The following is a 16,102-nucleotide window of genomic DNA, read 5'->3' on the forward strand; positions in this document are numbered from 1 at the left end:
GAAGAACAAAACATGCCAGTTACATGCAAAACCTGACTCAGTTAAAACGATTTTTTTCCATTCAGCCTTTGACTGTACTAAACAGAAAGCAGGAATATATAAAATATAGTGCAAAAGGTTCTATGCATGAAGAACAAATGAAAAGCTTGAAATATAATTTCTTGGTAGGGGGCTGAAACTGCCCAGTAATATTAAACAAAGAAAAGAAAGAAAAAGGAATATGAGCTTATTTTTTTTGCCACGTACATTTTCAGCTTTTTCCCTTTAATTTCTTGCAGTTTGCAAACAAACATTCATGGTGAGCTGACTATGTCATAGTGGAAGTTATTAAACTATTAAACTATTATTAAAAGTTATAGCTATTGTTAGGCCAGCTCTGATACTTCATAATGTTCATATTGTTTATTTATACAAACCGGATATTTAGAGGTTCCCAGCCCGGGTTGGGTTGGATTTGTTCCCCATTGCTCGCAACAGTCCCTGGTGGTCTAGTGGTTAGGATTCGGCGCTCTCACCGCCGCGGCCCGGGTTCGATTCCCGGTCAGGGAACTACTTTTTTCTTTTTTCGTATAAGAGGCGAAATTGTTACTGATTCTTGCCCTAGTATGCGGTACATTCATTTATTGCACTGGCAGTTAGGTTTTTCTTTCACATTGTTTTGATTTACACAAAAAGCACTGACTGGTATATTTGATTAAAAGCAGTGAATGAATGTGTTAGATGGACTTAATAAATTGCAGGTGGCTAGCTTAAGTATGATAACTAAAATTGTGTAAAGAAAAAAAATGTAAGGACAGGTTATGAATGTTAACAAACTGATACAAACTGACATTTCAGATGTTTGAAAATGAACCAAAGCATACAAGCAAATGAGATAAACCTTTAGTGCACAAAGATGATGGTGAGGATGATGATGATCTTGGTGGTGGTGGTAAGGAACGGAAGCTCAGCACGAAGGTCTGCGAGTGTGTGTGCAATACAAAACTGTTTAGGATGCACTGGTTGATTCTATTTGGGAGGAAGTGTGAAGAGGACCCAAACACTAGAGACCTGGAGCCATGGAGTCACAGACAAAAGAAGGGAAGACAAGGTAGCACTCACACTCACAGGGGTTGACAGGACACCAGTGAAAATGACCAAGAGAGACTGGAACAAGGAAGTTGAGCAGAAATAAAGATATCAAGAAACAGGGCCCAGGTCCCTTAAATGAAACACCATGAGATTGAGGAACAGTTCTACCCCTCAGCCGTCAATAAACTTAACCCCCCCACGCCCCTCATATCCCACCACCGCCCACTTACACTCCCAGCATTAGACAGCTTTAACTTGTTTTATTCTGCAATTGTCACACTGCATATTCATTTTTATGCACTTGTTAATTATAGCTTTTACAGTAATGATCTGTTTAAGTGTGCACGTGTGCGGGAGGGAGTGAGTGTGAGTGACGAGGCATTTTGGAGAGCCGTTTTTAAATTTCAGTGTATTGAATGATTGATTGAATGAATGAATGAATGAATGAATGAATGAATGAATGAATGAATGAATGAATGAATGAATGAATGAATGAGTGAGTCTCAAAGGAACATAAGCAAACAAGACTAAACCAAGAGAACCAGGAAAAACCTCAAGGAAACATAAGAAAATGAAAATTAACAGAAAACCCTGAAATAAAGAAATAGGGTAACATTTATAATACAGTTCTCCCACTGAAATAAGTTAAATTAATCAAACGTGGACTTAATTGTAACACAAGAACCTACTTTTATGTACAAATTTTGCCACATTTAATGTGAACAGCAGGTACTTTAATTTTAGCAGGTACTCACTAATATAAGGAGGCTGAATAAAGGCTCCATTATTTTGTTCTGTGAAAGTTTAAAAAATGAACACAGCATGTTTTCAGAAACCTGCCATTTTTAAATGATCCAATTTTGTTTCAGTCTAGATATGGAAAATGTAAATCACAAGAACTTACACACACATAAAAGGTTTTGTTGCAGACAGATAAACTTTATTATAAATATAAAACACATGCAATTACAAGACTTTTTTAAAGTGATAAAGTTGATTGCTTTTTGTTTAGAAACAGTTTTACCTGAGTTTTCCAGATTGACTTCCATCCATCCCTGTCCTCATTCGCACAAGATAACTTTTTTTGTTGTCGTTCACATGAACTGTTATATCTGAGTCTGATCAGTTTCTGTATGATTCCATTGATGATCTATTTTTTTCTTTGTTGTTGTTTGTTTTGTTTTTTAATTTTGAAAAAGTGGATTATTTATGTTCAGCCTGTGATATTAAATCGAAAGATAAACATTCTCCAACGAAAGCTTAACCGCCGCACCTCTTTTTACATAACAATAAATGGTCTGGGGTCTGTTTTTATTCCTGCTCAATTTATTATTATTCATGCGATGTGCTGTGTCTGGATCTTTCTCATGTGGCTGAACATGAGCTTTTTTATTTCTTGTTTAAACCAATACTGAAGCTGTTGAGATCCATTCCCTCAAAAGCCTTTTCTCCTTTATTGTATTGTCACTTTTCCATCTGTATGGAAACTGTCTTTCATTTCTTTCTTTTGCTCTCTTGTTGCTCGTCTTTTCGGTCAGGGGCTGGTTAATGTGGGTTTATCCACCCATCCAGGCGATTAACGTGGGCTTATCCATCCATTAGTCCTCAACTCAGTTAGTAAGAAGTGATTTTTACAGCCGTCCTCTTGGTCTACATGAGGACACCTGCACACATTGTTGTGTCGCGTAAGAGGCTCAATAACTCAGGTGGCACGGATAAAAATATACATGTATATATGTCTATTGGTTTCAGTTTTGCCTCTGGTGGAAGGCAAGGGGGAAACTGTTTTCTTCTTCTCCTGTCAGATAGAAACTTTGATTTCATGGTGTTGATTATTTTTCTTCGCAATCAGTCAAGGATGAAGCAGAAGGACTCTGAGATTGTTCCCCTTTCAGATGCTCTACAATGGGACTCCTTGGTTTAGAAAGCAACCCTCCTCTCACCCTTTTTCTCCCCGAATCTAGCAAACTTAAAGAAAGACAGAAGGAGCCTGGAAGCAGTTTATTGAGACATTGTGATCACCTAAAGCAAAACCCAGCTTGCCAATCTGAGTCAGTTCTTAGTCTGTCGAAGGCAAATGCTGCTTTTCTGCTGTTGTCTGCTTCCACTATGACTTCTTTACAAAGTCACAGAGACACTGGGGCTGATTTCTCTTGCAGGCCATAAAATCACTGGTGCAGTATTGCTCTCTAGGTTTTATCTTTGACTGACAGCCTTTAATCAGGATGGATGTTTTTTTATTCTTCTGTATAGCATCCCCTTTTAATCCATGCTGAACAGTGAGTCTCATTTGCCTAAATACATGGAAGGAGCCATTTTTGGCTAAAGTTCAGAGGGGACAGTTTTTTATCTTTCTTGAAATCATCTGCAGCCCTCTAAGTTAGTTGCCTAATATGAACAAAATATATCAACTTTAAGGTACAGAACACATCATGGTTACTTTTGTGCAACTGATATCGAAGACCTTTATTGATTTGAATATGATGAAACATCAGACTCATAATTGATGGGTTTGGTTAAGTGCACGTTTGGTTAGATCAGCAGAAAATGTCTGATCAAACCCATATCAGCCCTGAGATATCTGATAAAATATGGTATTTCTTATTATCGTACTTTGCTTGTATCATTTTCAGTGTATGGCGTATTAAAAAAAAGCATATTTAAGTTTTTTCTTTCTGCAAGTCAAATCTCTTAAATCATACTTAAACGGGTCATTTTTGACCCATGTATGTAAACTTGATATAGTACGGTAATACAAAAATGAAGTATATTCAAAAAATAGGGCTGGAAACATATAAGTAATGATGCATGTACTCAAAAACAAGATATCTAAAGAATATGTGGATTATTGAATACTAAAATACATTGATCTAAAAAGATACAGGAAAGAAAAACTCAGCCTGCATGAGATAACATGGGATATGAATGCGGGTCATTTTTGACCCATGTTGTGCATTAAAAGGGGTGTACTTGTTTTGTGCATCAGAGGGTTAATGTCCTGCATGATTTTTTAGATGGCATATCTTACTAAAACTTGTGTTTTACGGTTGATATATATATATTTTTTTTTTAATTTTTTGCCCCCAATAATATATTATAAAATATCCAACCACATAAGGCCTGAAGGATGTTTCAAAAGCACCCCGGGTTCAGTGAGAGGCAAATTTACGCACAAACTGTTGCTTAGCCACGTAATTACAGCCAACTAAAAATAAACACAAATCAAGTGGGAAGTTGATGAGAAATAGTGTTTTTATTCACAACATGTACATGATGTAACCTTATAAATAAAAAAAATTAAAAATACAACAAAAGTTATTTACATGGCGTGTTGCGCGCTGTGCAGGCTGAACGTGTTTGCGTGGGTATGGTGGCCTATGAAGTTGAAGTAGTGGTGATCGAGTCCCTGCACCGGCGACAGGTATCCGCCGTGCTGCTGCGTGTGCGCGGAGAGCGGCACCGTCTGGTACGAGATGGCCGGGCTCCGGGTCGAGCTGTGCCAGGAGAAGTGGCCCGGCGGGCTCTGCTGGTACGGGGACTCGGAGGGGCTGTGGCTCTGGTGTTCCGGGGAGGAGTGCAGCTGGCCCAGGTAGTCACACGGCTCCGGCATCGAGCCCGCGGAGCCGAACACGGGCTCGGTGACCGCGCGGGATTTGGACTGCAAGAACGCGAGGATCCGCGCGTACTTGATGTCTTTGGTTTCAGCTCTGTCCTCCGTGGTGAGGTAGTGCACCAGGTTCTTCATGCACTCGTGGTATCCGTAGTGGAAGTAGTTGGCGAATTCAGCCAGAAGTTCACCTGAAATGAAAGAAAAATGATGCTGCGATTACAACGTGAGCAGGTCCGAGAGGCGACGGGGCGCGTAAAAGCTGCTGGATCAACTTTTACTCCGCCGGCACTCACAAAGCTTTCACCTATGCTGAAATGACAATTGTGATGACGCATGATCAGTTTGCCCACCTTTTTCTCTCCCACGGGGGAAATCCGCTGAGTGGAGGGCTCGGAGGTACTGAACAGTCATCTCCAAGATTTCTGCTTTCTCCAGTTTTCCAGAGTTCTGCCAAAACGCACATCAACAAATCAAACATTGTAAAATATATGACTGCATACAAGCTTTATCTGTGAAATTTCTTTAAAAAAAAAGCATGTGTTATTTTTTTGATAACCTTGCCATAAGTGTTATCTGACATAAAATACACATTATTTATTTCAAAGTACCTGTTTAGCCAGCGCCATCGGAACGGTTTTTCCCAGTTCGTTTAGGCAGCGATTAATTCGGTCTCTTCTTCTTTTCTCAATGACTTTGTGGGAGATTGGAGTCCTCTGTGAACGCAGGGAGAGATGCGACATCAGAACACCAAATATCTTTTTAAAATACCGAACCAACTAAAACCAAACAAAAGATATCTATAAATCCACACTGTGCAGCGAATGTCAATGATGAGAAACTATCCTGGTGAGTTTTGCGCCCCGCGCGTTTTGTGGCTCCAGGGCGCGCAACAGACATCTGCGCGCCGGACACTTGATCTTTTTTAAAATTTTTCAATTCATAGGCTCCTGTTGCAGTTAACCTATCTCTTAGCAGAGTCAACAAATTATGTTTGAAGTGTGTTAAGTTAAATTACTTTTATCCAAGAATTATGAACGGTGCCAAATGGGCCAGATAGTGCGCGGAAGTTATCCTGTAACGCGCGCGAGTTGCTGATCAAGCATGCTCCAAATATAGAAAAAGTAGGAGTAGTAGAAAAAAAAATACTGATGCACAAATTTCCAAAGGTTACGTCAAATAAAAGTGCAATTTTGCCCAAAAATATCAGTCCTCAAAGTGGAGAGCGCACGAGGAGCGCATACCTTCCTGTCCTTCATTTTAGACGCCATCGACGAATTCCTGGTGAAGGGTTGTTTTAAAAACGACTTCAGCTGAAAGTTTGAGAGATGTGCAGGTCTGGTAGGAGATGAAGCAAACTGGGGTTTGAGGGGAAAGCTGCACCTTATATAGGGAACATCCACGGGACTCCGGCATTCATGGTGTAAATTATTCCATGGGATTAGAGCCATGCACTGGGTAAATGTGTGCATTTAGGATCAGTTAAAGAAATTGTTAAAAAAAAATATCTCTAAAGCCATGGGATCGCAGGGGGGCAACCCTGCTTTGTTAATCCACGTGGCTGTTCAAAAGACACGTGATTACTTCTGGAATATTATTTGCATAGTAAGAACCCGGGCGGGAAATAATATCTGAGCGTTGGACTCCCCTGATCCGGCGGGGCGCAACTGTGCGCACTCGAGACAAAGCGGGCGAGAAAAGAACCCCTCTTTCTTCAGACTCGCGTTTCTCACACGATCACCCGTTTACAAATCCCAGCAAGCGATCTTAACTTTCATCCAAGCCCGGTTCGAGTTTTAAGGCCTGTCCAGTATCATTAGAGTAATTAAGTAAGCCTTTAATAGGCTGTTCCGCCAAGTTCAGGGGAGATCTTTTGGAGAAGGAGTCCCCCCGTTTGTTCTCGGCGTTTCTCACACGACTTGGTGACACGTCCATCTTTTATGAGAGATGGCAAGCTTTTTGTTTACATTCTTTATTTTGTTGGACTCCTCGGCAGGTGTGTGATTAGCCCTGGCACACGAGCGTCGTCTGCGTCAAGGCCAGCGTCTCCAGCAGCCTCTGGCACACGAGGGTTACCCACCACTGGAGACTCTTTGGAGAGGCTCAATTTGTATCCTATTATCCTATAAGAAAATGTCTATTCAGTCGAATGAATAGTTTCATTGGCCTAAATTTTAATAATGCTGTGAAAGAAAGGGAGAAATAAAGAAGAATGCAGCTGGTGTGAACGTGCATTATTCCCCGTCACCTGCAAGATGGGTAGCCTGGAGACCCCTATTCATTTGCCTAATTTCGGTCAACTTAACAAACTTTGGGAGAAATTATACTGCCATTGTTATGAAGGGTGAAGCTTTCTGATCGAATTAACAGCGTGTTTTGATCCGGTAAATGTCATTAGAAAGAAAGAAACAATCGCGTTTAAAGGGGCCTGGGTAATGCGCCAAGTGGAGACGCCAAAGCGCAAACAGCACAAAGGGTGCAAGTAAATGCCACAGGGGACTTTTGTACCCTCACATTGCTCAAGTTTTTACCCCCAAACAAAGGGCATTATTTTATACTTGAATACATTTCATACAACAATTGGCTGTTTTCTTCAAACATATTTTCACAGCAAGGTCCACAACAGGTTTATTGTGTGCGCTCCCTCTCCCAGATTCACGCTGCTCTCATGCGCCACAACACTCGCCTCGGATTCTTTTTGTGACTGAGAACGTTTTAATCTTGAAACTTTCGCCATGCTTGGCCATATTTGATCCTGTGAGCGATGTCGACGAATTTAAAAGGAGCAGAGATCGAAGAAAGCAAGGCTCGCAAGACATCTGAAGCTTTTGGAGAGTTTTTTTTTTAGAGCACCATGGAGAGAAAGGCGCGAGTGAACGGGACGGGGGCATAAAATCCAATTACTTGAGTGTGGAGTTTTTAACACTTTTTATGCGTTTGTCCTTTGAAATATAGAGGGACTTGTGTGTTGTTACTTTTCTTAAAGGACTGAATTAAATACTGGAAGTTTTTTTTTCTTTTTTTGACTGACGGACTTTGTAACGCCGAGTGCGCTTAACGGAGCCAATCCACGAGTCTGGATTTTATTGCCACTATTGTACATCTCTGATCTGACAGTTTTAATAAACTGATCATTGTTTAACTGTTTAGTAATCATCTGCATCTGATTTGTTGGGATTTTAGTCCTTCCATCTGTAGCTATCCACAATATTTTAAACATATTTTATAAATACCTGAATGATTTTAAATAGCTGATCGTGTGGTGATGGTTGTGTTCATTACAAAATGATTCCTCATAAATTAAAGAAAGATTATAATTACTACATTTTGACTTAATAAACTAGACTGACAGCCATCTCTGTGCATACACAGCGCAACAGAAAACATCCGTATTCTGGGTTGATTTTTAATTCTCCTTAATATTATATTATATTATATCATATCTTACACGTGAAGCTGCTACGGAAAACTAGAAGAAGATGATTGAAGTTTCATAACAAGCAATGGATGTTTAAATTTCCGAATCCTACAGAAAAACCTTAGGTTATTTATATCATGAAATGGCTGATGAAAACAGCCATAAATGCTACACTTTCACGACGATTCCTGTACATATCCCTGTTACTACAAAGGGATAATTATGAGGTTATTTGTTTGCAAGATGTGACTAAATAAGGTAACCAACCAATTACAGAATTTTAATGCATCTATATTTTGTTCCACACTCGATTGCTTGATGTGTTTAGTTGAATGTCAGTGTTTCACAAACTTAAATCCATTCTGCGTTTTATTTTACTGAGAAATAAAGACGGATTTGTTCAACATCTTTTGAAACAAACAGTGAGAAGTTAAGTCAATGATGTGTCCTAAATCAAATCAAATAATGGTATAGTTAAATGCATCATTTCCAAGGTACATGGCTTTGGTTTGCACTGCAGTTACAAAGGACTTCAGACTGACGCTCTTTTCTTCCTCTTTAATTTCCATCAGTCAGGGAAGTGCGCAGACAGGAAGTCTGAGTGAGTCTGCAGTGATGGACCTGTCTGCAGCAGCAGCTCAGCCTGCAGAAGCAGCAGCAGCAGCAGCAGCAGCAGCAGCAGCAGCAGCAGCAGCAGCACCAGCAGCAGCAGCAGCAGCAGCAGCAGCAGCAGCAGCAGCAGCAGCAGCAGCAGCAGCAGCAGCAGCAGCAGCCGCTGCTCTGGACCTGTTGTCTGGCGCTGCGCTCTGACCCGTGCTGACCTCCGACGAGGTCCCGACACCATCCTTTGGCTCGGTGCGCCACCCTCAGCCCGGACTGCAGCAGTTCACACGGTCCCCACTGAGTCCCTGGAAATGATCTAAGCTGAGCTCAGACTACGTGGATCAGCAGGAGCAGGGCAAGACAAGGCAAATTTATTTATAAAGCACATTTCACATGATGAGCATGGACTCAATGTGCTAAAATACATAAACAAACAAACAAACAAACAAAATTACAAGTTTACAATAACAGAAACAGACAAAAGTATGACAAGAGAAAAACAACAATTACAACACTAATTCCATTTTTACCAAAGTGTGATCACCCAGCCAACCATGTAGAGTTTACTCAAACTCCTGTGCAAAAAGGTAAGTTTTTAGACTGCTTTTGAAAGTGGGCACTGTTGGAGCAGACCTTAGTTTCTGCAGGATTTCCAGAGAGTGGGAGCATAGTGAGTAGTGACTGAAAGCACCAGATCATAGTGTGAATTCTAGGTATGATGAGAAGACTCTTATTTGACGATCTAAGGGATCTGTCCGGTATGTATTCAGTGAGCATAGGAGGGAGCTAAGCCATTCATTTAAAAAAAATAAGGAGTAATTTAAAATCTACTCTTTGTTTAACAGGGAGCCAGTGAAGAGAGGATAAAACAGGAGTGATGTGTTTGGTTTTTGTTTTTGTTAGAATTCTGGCCGCAGCATTTTGAATAAGCTGGAGTTTATGTAACACTTGCTTTGTTAGTCCTGCAAAAAGTGCATTAAAATAATCTAATCTACTGGAGATAAAAGCATGAACCATGCTTGATTGTGACAGAAAGCATCTTACTTTAGATATATTTCTAAGATGATAGAAGGCAGTCCTGGAGACATTAGCTATGTGTTTCTGGAAGTTAAGATCAGCATTTAACATAACACCTAACACTGATATAATATATAACACCATAAACAACGTTTTTGACAAGTTCATACAGTTTTACTGACAGAGGAGTTAAAAAAGGGAGAATATGTTGCCTCAGAGCACCTGGACCAATTAAAAGAATCTGTGTTTTTTCTTCATTCAGCTGTAAAAAGTTTGTTGCCATCAATACTTGATATCTGTAATGCATTGAATGAGGTCATTGACTGGGCTCAAATGATTGGCAGTAACAGATACATATAATTTTGTGTCATCAGCATAAGAATGATATTGAATATTATGGTGCCGAATGATGGACCCAAGTGGTAACATATACAAATTGAAAAGTAGGGAAACTTTGAAACAAGAGTAAAACGATTCTATATGACAGGCGTTACGACTCATAATTGAAACTCAACCAAAATATTTAAAAAATGAAATACAATAAAAGTGAATAGAAAACATCATCTTGTTGATTATCTTAACTGTTTAAGGTGGCACTAAAACTAATTTAAATTTGAACAAGATTGTCACATAAATACCCTTTATATATGTCAGAACATTAGGCTCAATAAAAGTAACCCACAATGTCAAATAATCATTTAAGTGAAAGATATAGGGCTATAAACACTGGTATCATTATTTGCTACATTTAATTAACATTTAATCAAAGTCACACTTTAATGACAGACTCATAATACAAGTATGATCAAATAGTGTTCTTCTTTATTGTATGTTGTTTTGAATCGTTTTTATCTATAAAAGTACTTCATTTTTTGGAGATCAAGCAGCCACAGAACAAATCTAGCTACACTTTAGGCGCACATGTGCTCCCTCTTGTGGTGTAAACCGGAAACAGCAGCGACTTGGTATAAATGATCCAGACTGAATAAAAACTTCAATTTAAAACGAACAAACAAACAAAAAATAAGACAAAACAAACCTATGTGTTGTTAGCCCACAGCTGTGGTTATAATTGAGTAGACCTGATGTGACATATTTAATAAAGACACTCATTTACTCTCTATCTTACAGTTTTTCACAATCGTTAATACCCATTTCTCAAAACAATAACAGCTTTTTTCAAACTGAACACACAGATCTGAAAACCTCACACACAAAATGCTAAACCTGACACTCCCTTTGCAAGATGACTCTTTGCCATCAAATCTCTTACCTGTTCACAAAATGGAACTCGTGTTTTCATTTGGTACACACAGCCATTTTTTCAAATGACCACACATACCATTCATTGAGTACACACAACTAAGCATTTGTCTGCACACTACCAAGCATTTACAGCACACTTAGATGCAAAACTGAAAACACAATTATAGAAACAGAACACACCATATGAATGACAATGACTTTGGAAAATGTGCTTTTTCTCCTTTTGTAAAATGTCTGTAGGCCTACTTTTGTATAGTCAAACATAAAACAGCACACAAATATGCAACCAAGAAAAGTTTAATTTTAGCACACACAGAACAGTACAGTACAGTGAACCCCCCCTCACAAAACAAAAGTAGACCTGCTTCATCCTAACATGATTCCTGCAGAGGATTCTATCTAATAGGCTGACAGTGTGGATGTCCCTGAAAGTGCCATGGTCAGCCAGGATCCCAGACTGTAGTTGCCGGAGCGTGATTGTATTGTTCTCACGAACAATATTTACAACATCTGTCTCCTGCTCCTCTGTGAAAGTCCGTGCTCTTCCTCCACGGTGTGGTTCTCTTTCAGTCCTGCAAAATGCAAATACTGTGAGCACACTGTATTCTATTGATATACAGTATTACAGTAAACAAGGCAAATAGATTTCGTACCTGTTCTCCACCCTGAAGGTTCTTATGATGGCAGCAACTGTGTAGCGGCTGAGGTTGGGTTGGACCCTCTGGCCAGCCTCCCTCATGCTCAAACCATGGTTGAGAACGTGGTCTACCACGGTTGCCCGTATCTCATTAGAGATGGTAACTCTCCTTCTTCTTTCTCCTCCTGCTCCTTCTCCTTGTCCTCCTCCTCTTCTCCTTCTTTGTCCCCCTCCTGCTCCTCTACCTCCTACTCCTCCTCCCCTTTGACCCCCTCCTCGTCCTCCTCTTCCTCCTCCTCCTCCTCCTCTTACCTCTCTCCTTCTCTGGTTCTCTCCAATGTTCTCCATTGTTCACCAAACAAAACAGAGGCTCAAGGCACTTTTATACTGCAGTACTGATTGCAAATTTACCAACAGACCTCAAAGTTTAGAGATTTGAATATTTGTGTGTTATAGGTTGATGCTTTGAGATTTTATTTGAGAAGTGTGTTCAACGACTGAACATTGTGTGTAGTGTTTTGACAGCAAGGTGATTTGTAATTGACATCAGAGTGTAAAGAAGGAAAGTCAGACTCTAATGCAGATAAGGGAGTGTGAAGTAGTGCCAACTTGGGTCGAGCAATTGGTACATGAAGTGAAGGTTGTGCAAATTGTGCCAAATTTTTGCTTTTTGGGCGTTAGCAACTGTGAAAAACTGTAATACACATTTTTGACAGCTCTCATTCATCTTCATCGAAAGATTGTATATGATACAATAATTTGTCAAGCTTTGGAAATAAGACCGTTATTAAAGGCTAAATCTTTCTGCCATCTGATGTTTCATAAAATGCAGTGTTTCATCATATATACATCTCAGATTTCTGTGAATTAGCACCAAATGTTTAATATCTCCATATGATTCACATATTTTCATTTAAAGAAACATTCAGGGGTCTAAATATCACAGCATGAATCAAAGTCTCTCATCTGAATCAGATTCACCTGGTGTCTTTGTCTTTAAAATATTTAGACTATTGCTCAGTTTAGCTTGGAATCCAGCAGCTTCAACACTGATGATGCGCGCACACTGAAGCTTCAGCACGGATAAACAGAGCTGTACTGTTACTGTATTACACAAACATGTTGTTGCTAAATGTTGCAGACATTTATTTAATTTGTCTCATGCTGGACTTCCACTTACAGTGTTGTTTAACACTTTTAATTAACTAAAGAATCAAGGTGAAGGATATTCACAGTGAGGCTATAATATTAATTATAACTGCCCCCCTGCGATGGACTGGCAACCTGTCCAGGGTGGCCCCCTTCCTCTCGGCTGAAATTAGCAAAGATAGGCTCCAGCAGACCGCCGTGACCCTGCAAAGGATAAAGCAGGTATAGATAATGGATGGATGGATGCATGGATGGAACTGCTCCCCATGAAGCTAAAACCAACTTTAATCAAGAAATAATCAATGATATTCTCTCCTATAAATGAAAACGTATATGGATGCACATTTGAAACTAGATGTTAATACTCTTTTGATTATTCTAAAAGTAAAGAAAAACGTTTACATTAATAAACATTGACAACAGCTGAATCGTGTTGGCTGCTTATAAACTCAACAAATGAACATATATGTACATGTGGTGCAGAAGTGGCGTTGTCTCTGACAAGAGCTGCAGCGCATGAAGGAAAGGTTTTTGAGCGAGTAGTAAGACCAGCCCTTCTGCATGAGCACTGACCAACACACAGGAAACGGAGACTCCCAGATTTCCTCTGGGAGTGACAAAGATGGATGAGCTTGAAAATGAGCTCATCAAAGGAGCAGGCGGGGTTGGACGCCTCGGAGATAATTTGAGAGGGACTTGGTTGAGACATTGAACGCTTTTGTAGGAGAATGCTAGAGATGCAGCTGCCAGGCAGGAGAGGAAGAGGAAAAGCAAAGAGAAGATTTCTGGATGTGTTAAAAGAGGACATGCATTCTGATTCTGATTCTGGTGCAGGTGGTTGGTGTCACAGAGAAAGATGCAAAATAGATTGGAAGAGGGGAAGAAATGTTGTGCTGTGGCAACCACTGAGGGAAAAAAAAAGAAGAAAACAAAAGAAAATGACTTTGTCCAAACACGAGGCATAAACTTGGTTTTGAGATGTGTACATTTTGTTGGCCTAAGATGTTTAAAATAGAAATATTGCTCAATAATTTTGTGTTTCCTTTACCTTTTTTATTGCCTCAGAATTGGCAGTGCAGTATTTTCAATATAAACTCAGAGTAAGACGTAAATGAGGCACAGTTAAGCGACATAGACATTTCAATACCTGCGATAAAATCCAATCCAAAAGAGAAAAATATGAACTTCCCTGGAATAATCCCTTCAGATGTATGCATATCAGAGACTATGTGTGCATCCATCTTTCATCCTACTCAAATACTTCACCCTCATAGGTGCCTTCTCCTAATCACAGGTCCTGATACTAAATTGTCACACGTTTATAACTCACTCCAATCTGTCAAACTCCCCTCAATGTCATCAATTAAAACAGCATGGGAAAATGAGCAGGAGACGCAGATCCCCAATGAAGTCAGAGAGCCTTGAAGAGATTCATAATTGTTCTATCAACTCTCGGCATTGCCTTATTCAGTTTCCAGTTCTCCACAGACTTCATTACACAAAATCAAAACTGCATAAGATGTATCCAAATGTCTCCCCACAATGTAACAAATGTTGAGGCAAATCATGTCCATAGCTTTATTTACTGTCCCAAGATAGAAAAATACTGGACAAAGATTTGTAAAATCTTTTCTGACATTTTTAATATTCATATGGAACCTGATCATGTCTTTATTATACTGGGAACTTCAGGTTCTCTACCTAGATTGGAAAAGTCACAACAGCAACTTCTTTCCTATGGTGTGATTACAGTTAAAAAGAATAATACTTACTTTTTGGAGAAAGAAGGAAGGCATTGGCTTTTAGACATTGGCTCAATGAAATGACAAACACAAAATCTTGAAAAAATAAGATTCACTCTGAATAAGAGAGAGTCACAGTTTGATAATATTTGGCTTCCCCTTGTCCATTACCTAGCAAACAACTAATAGTAGACACTTTATAAAGACCTCCAATGTATGAATATGTATGTGGATATGTATGTGTGTGTTTTTTCTTCTTCCTCATTTTCTATTCTGATGTTTCTGTTGTTTATTATGTCTCTTGACAAACGAAAATGTACACTGCGTTTATGTCCTACATGTGGATATTGTCTTCAATAAAATATGTTTGACACAAAATCAAATCCAAAAGTCAAAATGGAAAATTGTTAGATCTTGCTTTTGTGAGGAGCGCATTAGGAGACCTTCACACACACACGGGAGACAGAAGAAAAAACAATTATGTCACAGGAGGATTGTCTGAATATTTGTAAACCTTACTTGAGCACGTAAATTTCAGGTTACAGAAGTTTTTGGGGAAATATGTGACATCATTTTTTATTACCCTGAAAATAAAACATAAACTACCAATGTCTGCCAACGTAGATGGATGGGGGGTGTTGGAGGAAATGTGGTCACTCTACCTCAGATCATTTACAGATTTTGTTAAAAGGTCGGGTCATTTGGATCTATCAAATTAAAATAACAAAAATTATCAATTCAATAATGCGTTTCGATATCAAACAAGATTTCATACAAGATTTGGACATTTTGGAGGAATATAATGATAGCAAGAAAATGAATAAAGAACCCTGACCAAAGTGGGAAGAGGTGATATTGTTAAAGGAATAAATGATATGTAAAGATGAACGCTCCCGCTGCATCGATATGGACAAATATTTTCTAATAACTGGAGAAAAAGTACAACTTACTTTGAATTACTGTAAAAGGATTGGAAGTAATTAAAGGCAAAGTTTCAAGACATCAGAGGTATATATTTTTAGCATTATTCAAGTTCTGTTCACTCTTATGCTCTTTTTTGTGAACTATTTCTTTGTCTGCCAGTGAAAACGCATTTGTGTTACTGTCAGTTTGTCTTCTCCACTTCACTGAAACATGGAGCGACATGTGATCTTTAAGCACCGCATGTGCTCTTTAGAAAGTGCTGCAGGACAAACTCGGGTCCCATCCGTTTCAGAACAGAAGAGTGGGGGGAAAAAATAAAAAGTTAAGAATGCAGACAAGTAAAAATGTAAACAGTCTTCATTGCAGAGTAATGTTGATGATGTGAAAGGATGGTAGTGACATATTAACAGGATGATGAGGTGCTTGTGCCAACTTTACTGAATGATGGAAATGTTCAAGTCTTATCAAATGTTATCAAGTGGTTAATTTGCAACTATTTCTTAGTTTACTGCACATGTTTCAGATCTCTTCACCTCAATTCTCTCCATTATGCCCCTCCTCTTAGACCTCAGAGTTCAGACAAACAAATCTCCTTTATCAATGATTACATTAATCCTTCTGTTCTCAACATGTTTGTCTCTCACTTGGCATCTCTTGTCATGTTTCAA

General features: G+C 39.2%; 1 protein-coding gene and 1 non-coding gene across 2 annotated transcripts; one reads left to right on the top strand and one right to left on the bottom strand.

The window, feature by feature from the left end:
* Positions 1-477: 477 nt before the first annotated feature.
* trnae-cuc (transfer RNA glutamic acid (anticodon CUC)) lies at positions 478-549 on the top strand. The gene has a single exon. It is a non-coding gene; the product is annotated as a tRNA-Glu (tRNA).
* Positions 550-4,390: 3,841 nt separating this feature from the next.
* helt (helt bHLH transcription factor) lies at positions 4,391-6,021 on the bottom strand. The gene is made up of 4 exons (XM_061730452.1): positions 5,923-6,021; positions 5,290-5,394; positions 5,032-5,128; positions 4,391-4,869 (listed from the first exon to the last, which is right to left on the bottom strand). The coding sequence occupies exons 1-4, from the start codon at positions 5,947-5,949 to the stop codon at positions 4,391-4,393; spliced, it is 708 nt and encodes a 235-aa protein (XP_061586436.1). The 5' UTR covers positions 5,950-6,021.
* Positions 6,022-16,102: the final 10,081 nt, after the last annotated feature.

This window comes from Cololabis saira, chromosome 1 (genome assembly GCF_033807715.1).
Source record: "Cololabis saira isolate AMF1-May2022 chromosome 1, fColSai1.1, whole genome shotgun sequence".
NCBI lineage: Eukaryota > Metazoa > Chordata > Actinopteri > Beloniformes > Belonidae > Cololabis > Cololabis saira.